This window comes from Balaenoptera musculus, chromosome 10, assembly GCF_009873245.2.
Source record: "Balaenoptera musculus isolate JJ_BM4_2016_0621 chromosome 10, mBalMus1.pri.v3, whole genome shotgun sequence".
NCBI classification, from domain to species: Eukaryota; Metazoa; Chordata; class Mammalia; order Artiodactyla; family Balaenopteridae; genus Balaenoptera; species Balaenoptera musculus.
Window position 1 is genome coordinate 66,694,673 of NC_045794.1, and position 21,950 is coordinate 66,716,622.

Genomic DNA, 21,950 nt, shown 5'->3' on the forward strand with positions numbered 1-21,950 from the left:
AATCTCTGCTAAACTTGGTAAAGGAAAAACAAAGGGAGGATCCAAAGGAGTAAACTTTCTAGAGTATAAAGAAATCTAACATTTTATCTTGTCTACATAACTGGAACTCCACTGGTAAGAAAAAATAGTATTTCTGACAAGGCTTGTAGCTTTTTGCACTTCTCTGAGCACAGCACCAGCAGAATGCCATAATATCCTTATTTTTCTTGTTGAATTTGGTGTTCTTTTGAAGTTATCTAGATGTGAAAAAACTATAGTTTTAATTTTTTTCTAAATATAAGTACACAGTTCATGGTCTTGGCTATATACTTTACTTTTTCTAGTTTTTTTGCTATTTAATTACATTCAGTTAATCTATTGTCCACATAGTCTTTAAGATACAGTGATTGCTTATTTATAGAGCTATAGTATAACCTCCCAAATATATTTATGTACATCTAGAATTTTTGATTTCTAATTTCATCTGTTACATTTATTTTCTTCATAGTGGTATGAAACAATAATTAAAGAGAAAAAAATTTTCCCCAATAAAAGATGTTTCAAGAGAAATGTTATCCCTGAGGATTAAAATAAGTCCCTAAGAATGACGAGTATGCTGCAGGATAAAGAGGGACTTGGGTGGAAGAGCATACATTTCAAATTTAAATTAAGGTATGGCAGGGGTTTATTTTGGAATTATCAATCCTGCAACAGAAAGCATTGTGAGGGAGTCTTAGACCAGACATTCAAATCCAGTTTTGGCACTGTGATATTAGATCACAGGATGTGGCGTGTATGTAACATGTGTTTTGGTTTCATTTCCCATGCATACCCAGTATATCTTTTAAAAAAATACTCAGTGATATCTGAGTGATTGAAAAACACATGTATACTTCTCATTTCCTCCAGCCCACAGAATTGGTAAACATGTTGGAGACTTATGTCAAAATCACTGCTGGTCTTAGATAATTGTGTAAATTCTACCCTACAACTCAGTGGATATGTAAATAAGGACATCAATAATGAAGACTGCCAGTCATTGTAACTGTACACAGCTATGCTCAATCTTTTGTATTTTATTTATCTCTTCCTGTGTTCTAAACCTTCTGTGGTAAAGTTGGTAGTTTCTTGTCTTCGATATGATTAATTGCATCTTCTTCTGATGTTCCATATATGTTTTAACATAATATCCATAGCACTTAAAATAGAATATTGTAATTACTTGTTCATATGTCTGTCTCCTTACCTCTCCTGATCTACACAAGAAGCTGTGAGCTATTCTTAGGGGAATTGTTTATGAAGGCGCTTAGGCACATATTAACCCCTTAATAACTAAATGAAATGTTAATTTAAATAAGCGTGTGAATCAACAGTGATACCAATATCTTCACTTAGTTTGAAATTTTTGTCAAATGCTGAAATTTGTCATTAACAATAACATTCATTAACATTTACTGAGCATTTGCCATATGCTAAGTACTGGCTAGGAGCTTTGCATGTCAGACAACGCTATTAGGTAGGTGTTATTATTCTCTTCATTCAAAAGAAGAGAAAACAGACTAAGAGGAATTAAGGTACTTGTCCAGGTCTGTCTAACTCCAAAGCCCAAGCTCAAAATATTTTTCCTTCAGGCTGTTAGGTATTACTTAGTTGATAATCAGTTCTGTTGCCCTGAACTCACCAATGTCCAGGGCACATTTGGTGAGTTACTAAACCCTATTACAATTCTTAGGGTCACAGTATGAAATACTTCATTTAGTTATGCTAAGTTCACTGAACATCTATATACTAAATTACTTTTAGATCCTAAATTGTACTACAACCATTTTCTTCTTAAATGTACTCACACCCGTTAGATTATTTGTCCTAAATGCTGTTTATTGCCTTCTATTCATTTTTTCATAAAAGCATCCCTCACCTAAGTGATGTGGGAGCACATCTAGGGAACATCTCAAATCACTCATTCTCAAGTCCCTCATTCAAGTCATGCAAAACTGTTAAATTTTCTCTGAACAGGCAATGCTCTTTTCAAAGCTCTGGGTTAGTTCACATATTGATCATATTGCTTAGAGTATGTTTACTTCTCTGCTTAAAAAATCCTTACACATTCTAATACCCAGACCAAATGTCACCCCCTCTGTGAAGACATTCTTGACTTTCTCATCACTTCCTCAGGAAAAATTAGTCACAACTTTTCCTGTGACTCCATATCACATCGTATATATCTCTTCTTACCACTCCCTCTTATTGACATGTGAACTCCAGCACTATGAACTCCTCATTTGTAAAGAAAATGTCTTATTTATCTTTGTGTGCTAAATATATGCCAAGGAGTCTGACACATAATAGATATTCTATAAATGTAAAGTCTTGCAAATTCTTAATAATGCAGTTTTGTAATAAGAAATGAAATATAATATGAAAGTAAACATTACATATATTAAATTATTACTTGATATTTGATATTAGTTGATATTATATTCATCAGCGATTTTTATATAATATCCATTTCTGTTTTACTCAAAATTATTCATAAACTAGTTGCCTCTCATACTAAAATTAAAAATGAGATACAATTTCTTCTTAATAATCTAGAAGACAGAATTATAGATATGCTATGCACACACTCCACATAAATCCCCTGCTCTAAGAACATCTGAAAGACTGATGATAAAAATATATATGTATATAAGTATTAAATAGAGCAAAAGTGTCTGTATGCTCAAAACCTATATATAACTGAGTAATAATCCCTAGTTTGGATTTTAATGCTCAGAACTTGTTAGATACTTTACAATGAAGTGCCCCAATTCCCACTGTACAAAATCCTAAAGCCTTATTAATTTTAAAACATTCATTCTTTGAAATTTTACAGAATTGAAATGATGTCATAAGCCTTACTAATATCCAAAGAATATTATCATCATATTGGCTTATTAATGTCCATAGAGCTTATTTGAGTAACAGCTAAGAGAAACTTACAGTTACTTTAAAAAAGACCTAAAGCAGATTTTTCTACTAATACCTTATGCTGTTACCTGCAGAAACTCTTAAAAATGTGTGTTCAGAACTAAGATATTAGAAACCCCCAAAATAAAATTGTATGCTTCTAATATGAATCTCTAAAGGTTAAAGTATTTCCAATTTACACTTCAAGATATGTTTTATTGTCAGCTAATAGTCTCCTATGTTGGCAGCTATAGCCATGCACTTCAGAGGGGGCAGGGAGGATACAGACTGTGGGGTGGGGAGAAAATGAGAGAGAGAGAGGGAGAAACAGAAAGGTTAAATGACAATATTAAATTTCAAATGGCCATCTGGACTAGGACTCTAAAGTGCCATAATAGAAGTCTTGATAAACCATAGATTCAGACGTATTAAAAAAAAGAAAATGGTTATGAATATTACCAATATACATGCAATAGTCAGGGTGCGTTTTTTTTTTTAGTGATTTTTCCTGTAGTTCAAACGTGTTCCTCTGAACTGACTGACTTCAGCAGTCAGTAAGAGTCATGGATGAAGACAATGAACTTGATGCTGATGACAAAAGCACAGTTAAACTTAAAATCTTTTGTCAATACTATACCTTTTCTTCCAGTAGTTTTTTTTTTTTTAATTTCAGTTTTATTGAAGTATAGTTGACATATAAAATTGTAACAATCCTTTCACAATACTATACCTTTTCATCCAAGGCCTTGTGGTGCTCAAATAAAGATTTCAGCGCCTTAAGAACCTCAACTTCACTGGACACTCCCGAGGGGGACTGGGCTTGTCGCTTCACCACCGTCATTCTTAGTGACCTTTCATGTCGTGACACAAGGCACTCCAAATGCTCCAGTAACAGCTATTGGGTTTAACAGAAAACGTAATTATCTTATGGATACAAGTCACTAATACATACAGATGATTTCCATTTTAGTAGATTTCAGATTTTTATAGTATCTAATGATAACCTCAGATTATACTACAGATAGCATCAATGACGCACAAACCTGAGTTCATAAACCAGGGTTCATAAAATGTATTAAAAGTAAATTGCATTTCTATCACGTAACAATTTACTGAATTTAAAATATAATGTGAATTATATGCATTCTTTTAGAAGGTTTAATAATTTCAGTTTAAATTGAGGAGAACTAGAACACACCATAATACGATCCAATAGGATAATGATTGAAGAACATTGAACAAAGCATGATGATTTTGTTAGAGAATAGAATTGAAAGTCAAAATTAATTTCACTTATATCTGATTATTTAAATTTTTTAAATTGAAGTAAATGAGCATAATCATCATGTTGCTTTAAATGTGATTATAGTGATAATCATATGTTGTTATAGTAATTATAGTGGTAACACTAATGATTTTATTCACAATTAAATTCTTAGATTACATAATAGAAAAATATATGCAGCCAACTGGAATATAGTAACTGAGACCAGCAATAGTCATTTTGAGAAAAGAGGTTAAAGGACATAATTTTTAAACTGTCTATTCTGGAACCTACATTCACCAGTCAGTGTCTGGTGCCATGACAGAGACTAGGGGAAAGTCCAGTGAATAATGTTTCATTCTGGTTCCAGACTCTATGCTCTAACTTTTCCCAGATAAATTTTGCTTTTAAATGTTCTGTGAATTGGAGTTTCACCTTCATTTTATTTTATAAGTCAGTTCTGCAACTAAAAGCAAAGATATATGAAAAGAAAATAAAAAACTGTTATCAGTTATTAAAATTTTACTAGTGAAGAATAATATATGACTAGTAAGGAGGAGAGATTTTCAGAAGGCTAGTGAAAAGTACAGGCTAACAAATGATGTCTAGGCAAAATAAGCAGGAGTTACTGAAACAATAAAGGAAAAAGCAGATATAAGATACTGAGGTGGAAAGAAGTAAAGGAAAACTATTTTCTTTCAAGATTTTTCCTAAAGCTTATACTGTAATGAAAAATTTTGTTTTTTAACAATGCTACTGTTAATTTCAGTGTCACATATTAGTATCACATTTCTTAGTTCTTAATAAGTTAATTTTGCTATATTCACTGTCACTAATTATGGTTCAATGTGTCAGAAAATTTTGCCTGTTATTAACACAAAAAACCCCACACATATCCGAGATCCTAAAGGTATATAGATCTGTCAGCCGGAGTCATATGTAAGCATCAAAATAATATTAAAAGTTCTTCAATATGAAGATGATACAATTAATATTTTCAAAGAGCTTTTCTTTTATTTACCAATCTCTGATTATATTCATGGTATTCTACTCTCTTGAATTCTATAGATACATGTGTGCATTGGTTAAATCCAACCTGTTTCACATAGGTTATAGAGATTTGCCTATTTCTCCAACTTTATCTGCTGTTAGTCTTTCTCTGGCAAACTCTGCTCTAACCACGCCAGCCTACTTTCAGTTCCTCAGTCTTCCAAGCCTTTGCATGTGTTGTACCCTCTGCCTGAAATACTGTCCTTTGGCTCCTTAGTTGGTCAGCTCTTTCTCACCCTTAAGTCTCAGTTTAAATATCATCCTCTCAATAAAGCATTTGCCCACTACTCTAGGTAAAGCATTTGTAGGTCTCTCTCTTCCAAGTCTTCGTAACTCTCCATTTCATTCTCTTGCTTCATTTCTTCATATAATGTGTGTAATTTCTTAAAAATTGTTTTACTAAATGTCATTCTATTTCCTCATTGAAATATAAGTTCCATGAAGATAGGCACCATGTCTGTCTTGATCTTCTCTGTATTTGAGTATTGGCTCAGTTCCTGGCATCTATGCATATGTAAAAATATTTATTGAATGAATAGAAAAAAATGATAAATTAGGTAAATTTTCCAGTGTACATTCTGGCCTATATCAAAGCTAAATCTGCAGCCATGGTTAACTGGCATTATTTCCTAAAAGCTTAAGCTAATTAACATGGTTAATATATATATACATATATGTATGTATGTTTTAGGTAGATGATATACTTACAAAGAAACAAGACATAATACAAGAAAACTGGTTTCTCTAACTGTAAATTAGAGATGTCTTCATCTATACAGTAATTTAATAACTATTTGAGCTTCTAATATTGCATGGGAGTAGGTAGGATACAAAATTGTATAAGATATAATCTGTACCCTCTAGGCAAGAAACACAATATGAGTATTATATTGAAGCTATAAAGGACATCTGTTGTTGGAGATTATCTAAATCTTTCAATCACACTCTTTACATTTGGCAAATTTCCCACAATGTTAATCCCACCTTCTCAACATAGAGCGCAAAAAACTACAATTCTCAGCGTTCGGTGCCACAGAGGTTCTATTAATTACACACGTGTAAGAAATGAGTGGTATAAATAAGTTATAAGCCATATAAATAAGTTGGTGAAGGTATCTAGTTTGCTCAGTGGGAGGTGGAATCATGATTTTGCACAGAAAAGGAGAAAAAAATCTGTTTACCAGCTTTGCAGTGAAGTTCTAAAATTTTTTCCTGAAAGGTTAGGCTACAGACTGTTTTGGGTAAGAATTTCTTAATTTCTGTTAAAAATCATTATCTACTTAAACTAGCTAGAGAGTGAATTCTGTTATATGCAACTAAGAATGCTATGACAGTACATCAGGTCATACTGACTGCTACCTTTCATTGTAATAGTCATCTGCCATACCCTGGTCATTGTTCCTTGAATGTCTTAGCAACTAGATTATTGTCATTTTTCTAGTGTTACCCCAGTTGTAATTCTTGGTGATTTTTATAACTCACTTAAACGATTCCTCCAGCATATTGGCATCTAAATTTCTAGACTCTGTGTACTCCAATGGTCTCAATTTCCCCCCTATTTCAGTAACTCACAATTATGGTTTCACGATAGACTCTACTGTTATCAATAAATGCGACTAATTTCAGTTTTTATTATACAACTGACAAATCATTAGTTTAGTTGTTATTTAAATGCTCAAACTCCAGAAATACTTGCACCTTCAATCTCTTTATGGTAGGAATTTATTACTACTTCTCACCATACTCTTGCCTTCACTTTCTTCTTACCCATCTTAAAATTTATAGTTCAGTCTTTAAAATCAATCTTTTCCATGTTCCTACAACTTCCAGAATCTAACCACTTGCCACTACATCCACTTGCCACCTGAGCCCAATACCCATTATCTCCCACAAATTATTATAGTAGCTTCTTAACTGGTCCTCCTGCTTTCATCCTTCCATCAGGTTATTCTCAAAACACTATTTAAGTTAAAATGGAAGCCAGGTCATTCATACTTCTGCTCAAATCCTCAAGGTCTTCTCATCTGGCTCAAGTAAAAGCCAAAGTCCTTAAAAGTACCAAAGGGATCTCAATTCTCTGAACTCATCTCCTATTCTTCTTGCTCACTCCAGTCTAGCTGATTTGGTTTCCTTGTAGCTTTGTTTTGTTTTGTTTTTTAACATTATCAGACACCCATGCTATTACATCAGGGCCTTTGTGCTTGCTGTTTTTTTCCGCCTAAAACATTCTCTTTCAGACATATGCATGACCATCTCATTACACTGTCTCTTTCGTGGTTTTCGTCAAATCTCACCTTTCAACAAGGCTTTCCTTAGTCACCCTCTGCACGAAATATCTCCTTTCCAGTTTGTTTTTCACCCTTGGCATTTGTCTATATCTAATTCACTATTTACTTTATACACTTATCTTGTTTAAGTCTGTCTCCCAAAAAATAATGTAAGGCCCATGAGGAAATGAAGTGTTTTTATTTACTTTTTTCCTATTTTGTCCATTGCTGTATCTCTCAGTGCCTAGAATATTGGCATAGTAGATGCTCATAAATTTTTGGTTGAATGAATAAATGAACCCTGATTAAAACAGTAGTTTTTAACAGCTATGGCTATAAGTAATAACTCTTCAGACAAATGGGAATATGGGATATCTGACCCAGACAGATTTGACAAAGTAATAATTAGATTAACATCAGAAAAGGGGCATTGTCTTCCATGGTTCATGGATAGCTACTGAAATGACCACCTGAGTTATCCTGAAATGGGGTGTCTCTGAAAGGAAGGCTTTGATGGACTGAGTCATGTACAAAAGACCATTTTGAAGGGCAGGAAGAATATAAGGACAATGAGGTGAGCTGGATTCTTTGAGCTGCACTGAAGAGTTTAAAGAAAGAAAATGAAAAGGATAAGGTTTTAAATTTTAGGTCAAGGCTCAGAGAACTCAATAGTTGCTATAGCTGCTCATAACAGCCTCTTATTGAGGTCCCAAGACATAACAGAAAAAAGATAAAGAGCCTCATCTAGGAGAGGTCATTGAATTACAATGTATGATGAATTCAGAGCCTTACCAGGTGTCTTATTTGGAAATGTTGGCACTACTATGAAAATAAAAAGGTACCACCAAGAATTAGAAAAAGGAAATTTAGAAAGTTTCAGATGAATCTGATTTACCTTATCCACCAAATTCCAATGGGTCGCCCTGCTTCACTGATAAGCGTCATCTTATTTGTCTTGATGACCATGTATGACTCAGTCATTAAGTAGTTGCCTGGCAAAACATAGCCTATGTTCTCTCCTCTTGAATCTGGTTGGGCCTGTGACTGTTTTGATCAACCTGTGTTGTATGGTGACGGTGACAATTTGTGACTTTTGAGTCTAGGTCCTAAGAGGCAATGCAGTTTCCAACTAGTTCACTGGAGTACTTGTTCTTAGGTCCCAGGGCCACCACACAAAAACTCGCTACTCTGAGACCACTGTGCCACCGAGGTCATATGGAGGTTCTCAGATATAAAGTCCCAGTTAAATCTGTCTGTCCTTCAGTCACTCCAGCCCAGGTGCTAGACACAAGAGCAAAGAAGTTATCTCACAAGTAGATCTTTCAGCCTCCAGATATTTGAGTCACCACCTGAAAATCATATGCTAAAGCTGGTCCATACTATCTTGTGAGAGAGGATCATTTTCAGAAATCTTGTGAGCTGGTAGTTAAGCACAGTTATTGTTAAAGCTTAAATTATGTAAGCTTATAATTAAATAAAATGTTTTTAAAAGATAGTAAACGCTCAAAATATATCACTTCTTAATTATCTTACTATATTATACTATTACTCATGCCCATAGGGTTGTTTACTTCAATGGTATTTGATAGTAGAAATACTATATAATGGTTCACTACTGTGCATCTTTTCCCAGCTCTGCATTTAGTGACAACATGTTGGAAGTTTGAAAACAGCCACAGTGGGAGTATTTACACCACAGAAATTAACAAACACTATATATCAGTGCTTTTTGCTTTTTCTGATAAAAATAAATCGTCTACCAGTGACTAGCCATCAAGTCATCCCAGCTGAGAGCCCAAACCTTATGGAGCAGAGAAGGGCTGTCACCACTGTGCCCTTTCTGAATCCCTGACCCACAGAACTGTGTGTATAGTAAAACATTGTTTGTGCCATTAAGTTTGGGGGTAGTTTATTATAAAGCAATAGATAATCAGAAAATCTTCCCTAAAGGGACCTGTGACCATGTAGCATGGTAACAGCTAAGGAAAACAGAATACAAAACTGTTTTGGGTATTAGCTCTAAGCTAGGACTATATCTTTGGTACCCACTGGTATAAACGCGTTCAATAATCTGGTAGACAAAATGATTCATCCTGTGGATATTGACTTATTTCTTTGGCCACCACAGCATTTGCTCAATGGGCAGAAAATCGTGACCATGGTTTCAGGGATAGAAGTTATTCATTGACCTGACAAAATGGGCTTCTCATCATTAAAGTTGATAGGGTTACCACCCCAGCTGAATAGCCAAGTTACTTGCTGTAGCCATCAACCTTGAAGCCCTGACATGATGCAATATACCTAGAAACAAACTACTCATCTTGAATCAAGCAGATTACATCAAATCCCTTCCATCAGGGAGGCGGCTGTCTTTTGCTACTGTAATAAAAACTTTTTCTGGATATGGATTTGCCTTTTCTAATGGCTCTGCCTCTACCAGCAACACCATCTTATTAGATTTTTGCTTAATATCCTGTTATCATACACAATATTACTTCTGCCCAAAAAAACTCATCTTACAGTGAAAGGGCTAATGCAATTGACTGATACTCCCAGCCCTGGCTTCACCATGCTATCACATCGTTCAGAAGCAGATGATCCTAAAGAATGGTTAAGTGACCCAAGGAAGAATCTATTTTAATTTAAATTGAGAGATAACACATTGCTAGGTTGGGATGCTATCATCCTGCAATTAGTATACACTCAGAATTAGTGATGGAAGTAAGGTTCAGTTTCTCTCAGTTTCAGACCCGATATATATGGGTATAGATCCAGGTCCAGGAATCAAGGTTTAGAATTGGAATTTATATTTGCTAATAGGACTTTGTAACGAGTTGGAGAAATCAGGATCTTTCTATTTTTATTGTATCATACACATAGTATATATCATTTTCCCATTTTCTTGTTATACTTTTACCATTTTACTCTATTTTATATTGGTTATGTTGATTCTGATGAACATTTAAAGTAGTCCATAGGTTACAGAATATTAAGATTGTGATTTAATGAGAGCAAGACTGTACACACTGAAGAACCCTATACATGAAGCTGGATGCAGTTAACTAGACGTTACGAACCTTCTTTTTCGATAAAGGGTGATTTTATTTTTGTTTAAGAAGTCTATTTGTATTGTTGGGTAGATACATATCAGTATTGCTATTTAGAATTTTAATATGAAAAAAGGGTATGATAAAATCTGGGTGGTAGTGCAGACTGCCATTTCAGGTTTCCCCAAATCTTTTGAATATACCCTCCATGTTTGATAGGTCCCCACATTCTGAATGCCATCTTCCCACAGTAGGATTCAAGGAACACTTCTCAGGCATGTTTACCACCAGGTGGCAGACATGTGACTTACGAGCTGGCCAACCAGAGCTCCCTGCACAGGACAGATTCTGAGGGGATCCAGATGAGGAAACATTCTGGGCATGGGACATCCATTTTGCTGGCACAGGTATTAGCAGACGCTGCATGTTTCTGGGACTTGGGGTGTAAAATAAACTTACAAAGCTAAGAAACATGGTCCTAGAAATTGTGCCTGGAAGTTCAGTTTAGAGATTTCTTATATGCTTTAATTAATGCCTTCTTGATTAAAATAGCAAACTGTGTTGTTTTGTGCAATTAGGAACTCTCATCCGTATAACAATACAACCAATTGTGTTTTTATTCATATAAAACAGACTCCTTAAGGGCTTAAAAATTTATTCTGAATACTCCTCGGTGCCTAGGAAAATATTCTATATAATATATGCTTAGTACTTGTTGAATTGAAGTAATAATGAATGTACATTATGTATCTTGGAGAATGTGGCCAAAAATGTTCTAATCTAGCATGTTTCTATAGCTTTAAACTTCAAATGAAAATACAAATAAAAAGGAACTTACCTAAGATGCCACTAACAGTCTACTACTTTGTACACCTTCGCTGGGAGCCAAACTTTAGTCTAATGTTTCATAAATCTTGCAGAAGGCACTCTCTTTGGTACACTCAAAGGACTGCAGGGACTATGTGAGTGGCCATTCATCTATGTTGGAATTCACTTTAAATGACCACAGCCTACATATGTATACACACAAACATATCATATCGTATATGCATATACACATACTGCCTCACTGGGGATTTTTAAGCTAAATTTCTAAAACTATAAATCTTTCCATTAGATCTGAATTCAACATAACCTTGTGTGCAATTATTTTCAATCACATATGGCTTTCAAGTAGAAATGCTTTCTGCCCTGTAAATTAACTTGGCCTCTGTAATATGGTCACATAACACAATACTAACATCTGAAAATGAAAACCTTCAAATTGATTGCTTTCATGATCAGTCCACTCAGCATCCTTTACTCTCAAGTATGGTTTAGATACCCTATGCGTCTTCTAATGTACGTGTCTGAGTCCCACATTGAAAGCTGTTGGGAGGGTATATGTCCTATCTTATTCACTCTTGTATCTTGTTGTAGCACTTTCATAAATATGTATACATGAATCCATACATGCACACACATATCTTCACCTGCTTTCAACTACTAGGGTCTTCCCTTCTCAAGTGGATTGTACGTTCTACTCATCGAGGAAATAAGTTTGGAGGGAATTGGTTAACTTGTATAAACAGGTTTGTCAAGAATGGGAAGCTTTTCTTTATTAATGGCAGGTGTCTGATCGTATCTGAACATTTATTTAACATAATTATTTTGGCTCAAAACAAAAAGGCATAGTAAGGAATGTTTCAAATTCAATCTCTAATTTGAACTAAAGATAACTTCTTTTTTTTAGTTTATAACCTATGAGATGAAATTACAGTGTAATTATTCATAACTGACATTAAAACTAGCTCTTGAAACCCTAACTTCTCTTTCAAAGTCATACAATAGTTGCATTCTGAAACATTGTTAATAATATAAACCATCCTTTGAGATCTTCAGGCACAAAAACAGTTGAAACAACAAAACGACAATGAAACAACAAGAAAACTTTTCTACTCTGATATTAAGAAATAATAACTATATTAATATTTCTAGTTTTCCTTTACTTTTTCATTAATTCAGATAATTCTGCCAAAACATAAGTTTTAGCAGTCAATTTGAGGATGTTGAAATAATGGCAGGAATGCTGTTTTCTGTAAGTATAACTTGCCTAGGTATGGTCAGAGAAGTTTTAGGAATAACAAAATTTGTCTCATCATTTTTTCTACATTTTTGGTAGTATGGAAACATTAAACAATAAAACTTGGTTGAATGTTTCTGTAAATACCCACTACAATTTATGAAGTTTTAATTTTTGTATAATCATGAATAACATTAGGATGATTTTATTTGGATGTTCTCAATTTAGCAGGGCATTATGGAGGAAGAAAGAAGGTGGTCTGATTTTCAGCCCTGGGTATTTTTGGGGTGGTGGGGGAGGGTGAGAGGTGGTTATGTAACTTAAGAAGCTGTTATATAATCAATATTTTACATAAGGAAGGTTTCATAAATCTATTTTCCTTGACATAATCAACAACAAAAATCCTCCACATCATTGCTTTAGGAAAGGTAGAAAAATGTTTTCCAGCTTGATTCATGTTTTCAGAGTAGTTATGATTCATGTTTAAAAATCAATGGCTTCAGTTTCTATTACCCTAATGGAACTTAATATTTGTAATTCTCTCACTTTGATTCCTGAATGGGTATTTCAAGTACAGCTTGCTTTGCTTTCTTTGTTCCCCAAAATTCCTTTGCAGATGCAATAACGATAGGTAGTTCCAAGCTTCATGGGGTGTAATGTGATGAAAATTGTGAGGATGCTGTTGCCAAACCTCCCAGTCTCTGGAATTAGTCACAATCAAGAAGGCATAACACACTCCATACTACAGTGGTCTACTCTTAGGCAATGTTTCCCCTAAACTGTAGTAAATCTTTGAGTTTCTTCATGGACCTAACTTGAGTAATTGTGCTGATGGCCTCATGGCTAAGGGCACAGGCTCTGGAGTTAGTTTGCCTTAGCTTTCAAATCCCTTCCCTGCTATTTACTAACTGTGTGACTTCTGGTAAGTGATCTGCCCTTTTCTGAGCTCAGTTGCCTCATCTGTAAAAAGGGTATAATTATAATATTTCCCTCATAGAGCTGTAGAAAGGATTAAAGGGCTGAATAAAGGAGAAATACATACATGGCTAATAAAAGAGTTTCTGGTGCATTTTAAATAAGATTAGTTGGAAGTCTACTGAGAGGTTTGCATTTCCCTCCATTTTTAGCTTCCTGTTCGTGCTTTTACATTGGGCTGTATTGAGTTACACTAGGGAATGTTGCCTAAAGCGTTAAAATAGAAAATAGTGAAATAGGGCAGAATAAATCCCATGGCAGAAATACACTTTAAATTTGTATGGAAAAAGTATAATTTAAAAATCAAAGGTGGGAAAAATATATAGAGGGAGAAAGAGACAGAAAAAATTAATCTGACACCTGGTAACATGATCTAAATTGCTCTTGTTATGTCCTATAATAGGCAGTCCACGTGACTGGCTCATCGAAGTCTCAATGAAAACCGATTCCTTACGTACATACCCTGTGAATTCTCTTTACCCTAAAGTAAGACACTGAAAAATAAGAAACTGAGTTTGATCATATAACTATTATGCATGCAATGGTATCTCTCATTCCATGGGCACAAGCTCATTCCAGGGGCACAAGCTGACTGTTTGTGGAGCTGTCATTTTTATATTACTCTCTAAGACCAAGCATGCAATGAATATACAGTTAACTGTAACTTACCTTCTCAGCATTAATCTGCCATAGCTCTAACACTTAAAATATTTTCACCTACTTCACATTGAGATTGAACTATAATCACACCAAAGTGGTTTTTCTCTACATTCTTTTACTAGAGAAACTTCTCTTATTTATGGGTAATATGGCGATTTATATATTTTATGAAATTTAGTGACTTTTTCTTCCAAACTAGAAAATATAGCATCTTTGATGGAATTTTAAACTTTAATGTTACATGGCATGTTATGAGATTAAACAAATACATGGGTTTCCAAGAACAGAATATTGTAAATTCCATCAGGGTCATAAAATCACAATATCAGAACTGGAAGTCTCCTTAATGATCTTCTAAAATAGAAAAGGTATGCCTCTTTTAATTAGGAGAGTCCTGTTCCAGTGGTTTTATGTTTTTAACACCTTTTAAAAAATTGTTATTTTTCTGGGGTGAGGTGAGGATGAATGTCAGGTCATGCCCTCATAGCACCCCAAAGTCAAAACTCATGCTCCCCTCTCAAACCCATTGCCCTCCCCCATTACCCACCACCAGCTTCTGAAGTATCGCCCACCCACTCCAATGCAACAGTTTGAAACTCACTATTGAAATACAACTCTTCTTTTTAAAGTCGAATAAAGCAAAGACCAGAAGAAATACTAACATTTTTTAAGGCAACATAATGATTTAGTAGCCGAGACTGTAATTTAGGTTTCCTGTCTTCCTGTTTTGAGTTTTGTAGTACAGTATATTCTCCTTTAATTTAAGTAACAGACCATGAGTTGGCATCTGCTTAAAGTCTTGCTCAAGTTTTTAAAGGCTTATATTTCTATGAGTATACTAGAGATAAGGCACTGAGCTATACATGGAATTAATTCCAAGCAGAGGCAGTTTTATACTTACTCTTGTATTGTTTCTTTCAGCTTTAAGTTCAGAAATTTCTTCTTCTTTTTCTAGAAGTTGTTCTCTGCAGGCATTTAATTCTTTTGTCAGTGCAGCAAATTCCTGAAAGAGGAACAAAAAATTTTGAAGACATATTCCAGATTAAAAAAATGTATTCCAGCAGGAAGAAAAAAAAATCAAAATATAAACTTTTGAGTGTAGAGAATAGAAAACATGGCCTAGATGACTATACATTGCTGTTATTTATATGTACATTGCTGTTATTAAATTAACTTGGTTCCAACTTTAAAAAAATGCTAGTACACGGTACTTAACAAATACATATTATAATATGCTGCTCAGATGAGTGTATAAAATATATTTCAAAATGTATCAGATACATCATATTGAATTTAACATTAGTAAGATAACATATTAATAATATAGAACAATTTAAATTTGGCTAATTTTGTGAACAACTCCAAAGATCTCATACTCTCGTTCCAGATAGCAATGTTTAGACTGAGCATACTACATCATAAGAAAAAACCAACAACCACCACCAACAATCAAAAAAAAAAATTCTTAAATATACTATTTAGAGATTAAGAAGTTTACTTATTTAATAGGAGGAAGAAAGAGAATGCACTTGTATCTTACAAAATAATAAATAATAAATGTATCTAAGACTTGATAACATTATCTAACATTCTCTTATTAATTTATGCATTTAGACACAATAAAGTTTGCTTAAAAAGAACGGTAAGACACTTAATTCAACTATTCCGTTACTCTAACTTACAAACAAATATTTTTAAATAATTTTGAAAAATAGTAAATAGTAATAGATCCATATTAACATTAAATTCTTTACAGTGATACTCAGTAATAAAATTGATGCTTGTCAAATGCATGTAAGTATTTGGGAAAATTTGGCACCAGGCTGGGAAAGCACTGCCAGAAGATCAAAAAGAAAAACAAAATGAGGAGACAGGTTTGGTTAACCTAATCTCCACAAAGGCAAATTTAGCAAAAAGTAAATGAATATGATGATTATGCAAAGCTGGGAAAGGTTTAGGGTTTATATTTTTGTTTGCTTCAAACCACTTATTGTGCTAAGTTTCTCTGAGTGGCTTCAAACCAAGTGGGTACTTCAAAAGACCTCAGAGTAGACTTAGTTTAGAATCAAGATGAAAGAGTTCATTGCTACATTTGGCTGGCATTACAGATAAATGTTTTCTCCTCTGATTGCTGCCCGCTTAAATGTTGATATTCTCTGAGTATATTATTTAAGTGGAGAATAGAAATAAGCAACAAGTAGAAAACAATAAACACTTCCATAAAAAAATTTTCTTCATATAAATGGCATAGTTTTGATGGAGAAAAGAAGAAAGTAACAAAGATTCTGCAGTGTATATTATTAACATCTATATTTAAAATTAATCCTATACTCATGAATATTACAAGGCAAAATATTAATCAAATCTGTACATTTAACATCATACCATTTTTAAACAAAACATGTATCTGGTTTATCTTTCTAGAGATTTAGCTTGCTATCTACAGAAAGAAAAAAGATCAGAAGGAAATATTTCAGAATATTAACATTACATATTTCCAGGTGGTAAAATTATCAGTGGATTTTGTTTTTAGCTTTCTGCTATGTAGTTGTCATCAAAACTTTCTATAATAGAACAAAATGCTTTTATGCTTAGTGAAAAAAGAAAATATAAATCTGTAAGTGCACTGAAACAATCATGTGTTCATAACCAACGACAGAAATTAGTCAAGATATTATTGGTGACAGATGACTTTGCATTTTTAATTTACTATCATGGCACTGATTCTGAGCAAACTATTTAGTGACTCCATTAAGATTAGTCTTACATTTATTAACTTTCTAGCAAATTTCAGACACTATCTTCACATTCATTATTTCATCTTGCTCTCTAAATAAATAGTGAGGGAGTCTCATTCCCATTTTATGGCTGAGGAAACTGAATTACCAAGATACAAATTGAAGTTCATGAAGCTCACAACCCATAGAGAGTGAGTTATGCTGTGAACACAGTTCTCCAGACTGCGTGTCCAGTGCTTCTCCACTATACCATTTTGACCTAACTGTTCATCAGGTTTTGTTTTTTTTTAAATTTTTTTATACAGCAGGCTCTTATTAGTTATCCATTTCATACATATTAGTGTATACATGTCAATCCCAATCTCCCAATTCATCCCACCACCAACCCCCCCACCCCCCCTGCCAGCCACTTTCCCCCCCTTGGTGTCCATATGCTTGTTCTCTACATCTGTGTCTCTATTTCTGCCCTGCAAACCGATTCATCTGTACCATTTTTCTAGGTTCCACGTACATGCATTAACATACGATATTTGTTTTTCTCTTTCTGACTTAATTCACTCTGTATGACAGTCTCTAGATCCATCCACGTCTCAACAAATGACTCAATTTCGTTCCTTTTTATGGCTGAGTAATATTCTATTGTATATATGTACCACACCTTCTTTATCCATCCGTCTGTCGATGGGCATTTAGATTGCTTCCATGTCCTGGCTATTGTAAATAGTGCTGCAATGAACATTGGGGGTGCCTGTGTCTTTTTGAATTATGGTTTTCTCTGGGTATATGCCCAGTAGTGGGATTGCTGGGTCATATGGTAATTCTATTTTTAGTTTTTTAAGGAACCTCCATACTGTTCTCCATAGTGGCTGTATCAATTTACATTCCCACCAACAGTGCAAGAGGGTTCCCTTTTCTCCATACCCTCTCCAGCATTTGTTGTTTGTAGATTTTCTGATGATGCCCATTCTAGCTGGTGTGAGGTGATACCTCATTGTAGTTTTTTTTTTTTTTAATTAATTAATAAATTTCTTTATTTTTGGCTGTGTTGGGTTTTCGTTTCTGTGTGAGGGCTTTCTCCAGTTGCGGCAAGTGGGGGGCCACTCTTCATCGCGGTGCGCGGGCCTCTCACTATCGCGGCCTCTCTTGTTGCGGAGCACAGGCTCCAGATGTGCAGGCTCAGTAGTTGTGGCTCACGGGCCCAGTTGCTCCGCGGCATGTGGGATCCTTCCAGACCAGGGCTCGAACCCATGTCCCCTGCATTGGCAGGCAGATTCTCAACCACTCCGCCACCAGGGAAACCCCCTCATTGTAGTTTTGATTTGCATTTATCTAATAATTAGTGATGTTGAGCAGCTTTTCATGTGCTTCTTAGTCATCTGTATGTCTTCTTTGGAGAAATGTCTATTTAGGTCTTCTGCCCATTTTTGGATTGGGTTGTTTGTTTCTCTAATATTGAGCTGCATGAGCTGTTTATATATTTTGGAGATTAATCCTTTGTCCGTTGATTCGTTTGCAAATATTTTCTCCCATTCTGAGGGTTGTCTTTTCGTCTTGTTTATGGTTTCCTTTGCTGTGCAAAAGCTTTGAAGTTTCATTAGGTCCCATTTGTTTACTTTTGTTTTCATTTCCATTACTCTAGGAGGTGGATCAAAAAAGATCTTGCTGTGATTTATGTCAAAGAGTGTTCTTCCTATGTTTTCCTCTAAGAGTTTTATAGTGTCTGGTCTTACATTTAGGTTTCTAATCCATTTTGAGTTTATTTTTGTGTATGGTGTTAGGAAGTGTTCTAATTTCATTCTTTTACATGTAGCTGTCCAGTTTTCCCAGCACCACTTATTGAAGAGACTGTCTTTTCTCCATTGTATGTCCTTGCCTCCTTTCTCATAGATTATTTGACCATAGGTGCGTGAGTTTATCTCTGGGCTTTCTATTCTGTTCTGTTGATCTATATTTCTGTTTTTGTGCCAGTACCCTATTGTCTTGATCACTGTAGCTTTGTAGTAGAGTCTGAAGTCAGGGAGTGTGATTCCTCCAGCTCCATTTTTTTCCCTCAAGACTGCTTTGGCTATTCAGGGTCTTTTGTGTCTCCATACAAATTTTAAGCTTTCTTGTTCTAGTTCTGTAAAAAATGCCATTGGTAATTTGATAGGGATCGCATTGAATCTGTAGATTGATTTGGGTAGTAGAGTCATTTTCACAATACTGATTCTTCCAATCCAAGAACATGGTATATCTCTCCATCTGTTGGTATCATCTTTAATTTCTTTCATCAGTGTCTTATAGTTTTCTGCATACAAGTCTTTTGTCTCCCTAGGTAGGTTTATTCCTAGGTATTTTATTCTTTTTCTTGCAATGGTAAATGGGAGTGTTTCCTTAATTTCTCTTTCAGATTTTTCATCATTAGTGTATAGGAATGCAAGAGATTTCTGTGCATGAATTTTGTATCCTGCAACTTCACCAAATTCATTGATTAGCTTTATTAGTTTCCTGGTGGCATCTTTAGGATTCTCTATGTATAGTATTATGTCATCTGCAAACAGCGACAGTTTTACGTCTTCTTTTCCAATTTGTATCCCTTTTATTTGTTTTTCTTCTCTGATTGCCATGGCTAGGACTTCCAAAACTATGTTGAATAATAGTGGTGAGAGTGGATATCCTTGTCTTGCTCCTGATCTTAGAGGAAATGCTTTCAGTTTTTCACCATTGAGAATGATGTTTGCTGTGGGTTTGTCACATATGACCTTTATTATGTTGAGGTAGGTTCCCTCTATGCCCACTTTCTGGAGAGTTTTTATCATAAATTGGTGTTGAATTTTGTCAAAAGCTTTTTCTGCATCTATTGACATGATCATATGGTTTTTATTCTTCAATTTGTTAATATGGTGTATCACATTGATTGATTTGCATATATTGAAGAATCCTTGCATCCCTGGGATAACTCCCACTTGATCATGGTGTATGATCCTTTTAATGTATTGTTGGATTCTGTTTGCTAGTATTTTGTTGAGGATTTTTGCATCTATATTCATCAGTGATAACGGTCTGTAATTTTCTTTTTTTGTAGTATCTTTGTCTGGTTTGGGTATCAGGGTGATGGTGGCCTCACAGAATGAGTTTGGGAGCGTTCCTACCTCTGCAATTTTTAGGAAGAGTTTGAGAAGGAAGGGTGTTAGCTCTTCTCTAAATGTTTGATAGAATTCACCTGTGAAGCCATCTGGTCCTGGACTTTTGTTTGTTGGAAGATATTTAATCACAGTTTCAATTTCATCACTTGTGATTGGTCTGTTCATATTTTCTCTTTCTTCCTGGTTCAGTCTTGGAAGGTTATACCTTTCTAAGAATTTGTCCATTTCTTCCAGGTTGTCCATTTTATTGGCATAGAGTTGCTTGTAGTAGTCTCCTAGGATGCTTTGTATTTCTGCGGTGTCTGTTGTAACTTCTCCTTTTTCATTTCTAATTTTATTGACTTGAGTCCTCTCCCTCTTTTTCTTGATGAGTCTGGCTAATGGTTTATCAATTATGTTTATCTTCTTAAAGAACTAGCTTTTAGTTTTATTGATCTTTGCTATTGTTTTCTTTGTTTCTATTTCATTTATTTCTGCTCTGATCTTTATGATTTCTTTCCTCCTACTAACTTTGGATTTTGTTTGTTCTTCTTTCTCTAGTTCCTTTAGGTGTAACATTAGATTGTTTATTTGAGATTTTTCTTGTTTCTTGAGGTAGGCGTGTATAGCTATAAACTTCCCTCTTAGAACTGCTTTTGCTGCACCCCATAGGTTTTGGATCATCATGTTTTCATTGTAATTTGTCTCTGGTATATTTTGATTTCCTCTTTAATTTCTTCAGTGATCTCTTGGTTATTTAGTAACGTATTGTTTAGCCTCTATGTGTTTGTGTTTTTTACGGGTTTTCCCTGTAATTGATTTCTAATCTCATAGTGTTGTGGTCAGAAAAGATGCTTGATATGATTTAAATTTTATTAAATTTACTAAGGCTTGATTTGTGACCGAAGATGTGATCTATCCTGGAGAATGTTCTGTGTGCACTTGAGAAGAAAGTGTAATCTGCTGTTTTTGGATGAAATGTCCTATAAATATCAATTAAATCTATCTGGTCTATTGTGTCATTTAAAGCTTGTGTTTCCTTATTAATGTTCCCTTTGGATGATCTGTCCATTGCTGTAAGTGAGGTGTTAAAGTCCCCCACTATTATTGTGTTACTGTCGATTTCCTCTTTTACAGCTGTTAGCAGTTGCCTTATGTATTGAGGTGCTCCTCTGTTCGGTGCATATATATTTATAACTGTTATATCTTCTTCTTGGACTGATCCCTTGATCATTATGTAGTGTCCTCCCTTGTCTCTTGTAACACTCTTTATGTTAAAGTCTATTTTATCTGATATGAGTATTGCTACTCCAGCCTTCTTTTGATTTCCATTTGCATGGAATATCTCTTTCCATCCCCTCACTTTCAGTCTGTATGTGTCCCTAGGTCTGAAGTGGGTCTCTTGTAGACAGCATATATATGGGTCTTGTTTTTGTATCCATTCAGCAAGCCTGTGTCTTTTGGTTGGAGCTTTTAATACATTCACGTTTAAGGTAATTATTGATATGTATGTTCCTATGACCATTTTCTTAATTGTTTTGGGTTTGTTTTTGTAGTTCCTTTTCTTCTCTTGTGTTTCCCACTTAGAGAAGTTCCTTAGCATTTGCTGTAGAGCTGGTTTGGTGGTGCTGAATTCTCTTAGCTTTTGCTTGTCTGTAAAGCTTTTGATTTCTCCAGAGAATCTGAATGAGATCCTTGCCGGGTAGAGTAATCTTGGTTGTAGTTTCTTCCCTTTCATCACTTTAAATATATCATGCCAGTCCCTTCTTGCTTGTAGAGTTTCTGCTGAGAAATCAGCTGTTAACCTTATGGGAGTTCCCTTGTATGTTATTTGTCGTTTTTCCCTTGTTGCTTT

At 34.7% G+C, this 21,950-nt stretch overlaps 1 protein-coding gene across 8 annotated transcripts in view; it reads right to left on the bottom strand.

Annotated features, from left to right (window-relative positions):
- Window positions 1-21,950, bottom strand: part of PPFIA2 (PTPRF interacting protein alpha 2) — a 476,859-nt gene that overhangs the window by 172,146 nt on the left and 282,763 nt on the right. For all 8 annotated transcript variants that reach the window (XM_036867009.1, XM_036867010.1, XM_036867008.1 and 5 more), the window contains 2 exons: window positions 15,155-15,256; window positions 3,659-3,823 (listed from right to left, as the gene is read on the bottom strand). In XM_036867009.1, the coding sequence (XP_036722904.1) occupies window positions 3,659-3,823; window positions 15,155-15,256 (267 nt within the window). The remainder of the gene's footprint in view (window positions 1-3,658; window positions 3,824-15,154; window positions 15,257-21,950) is intronic.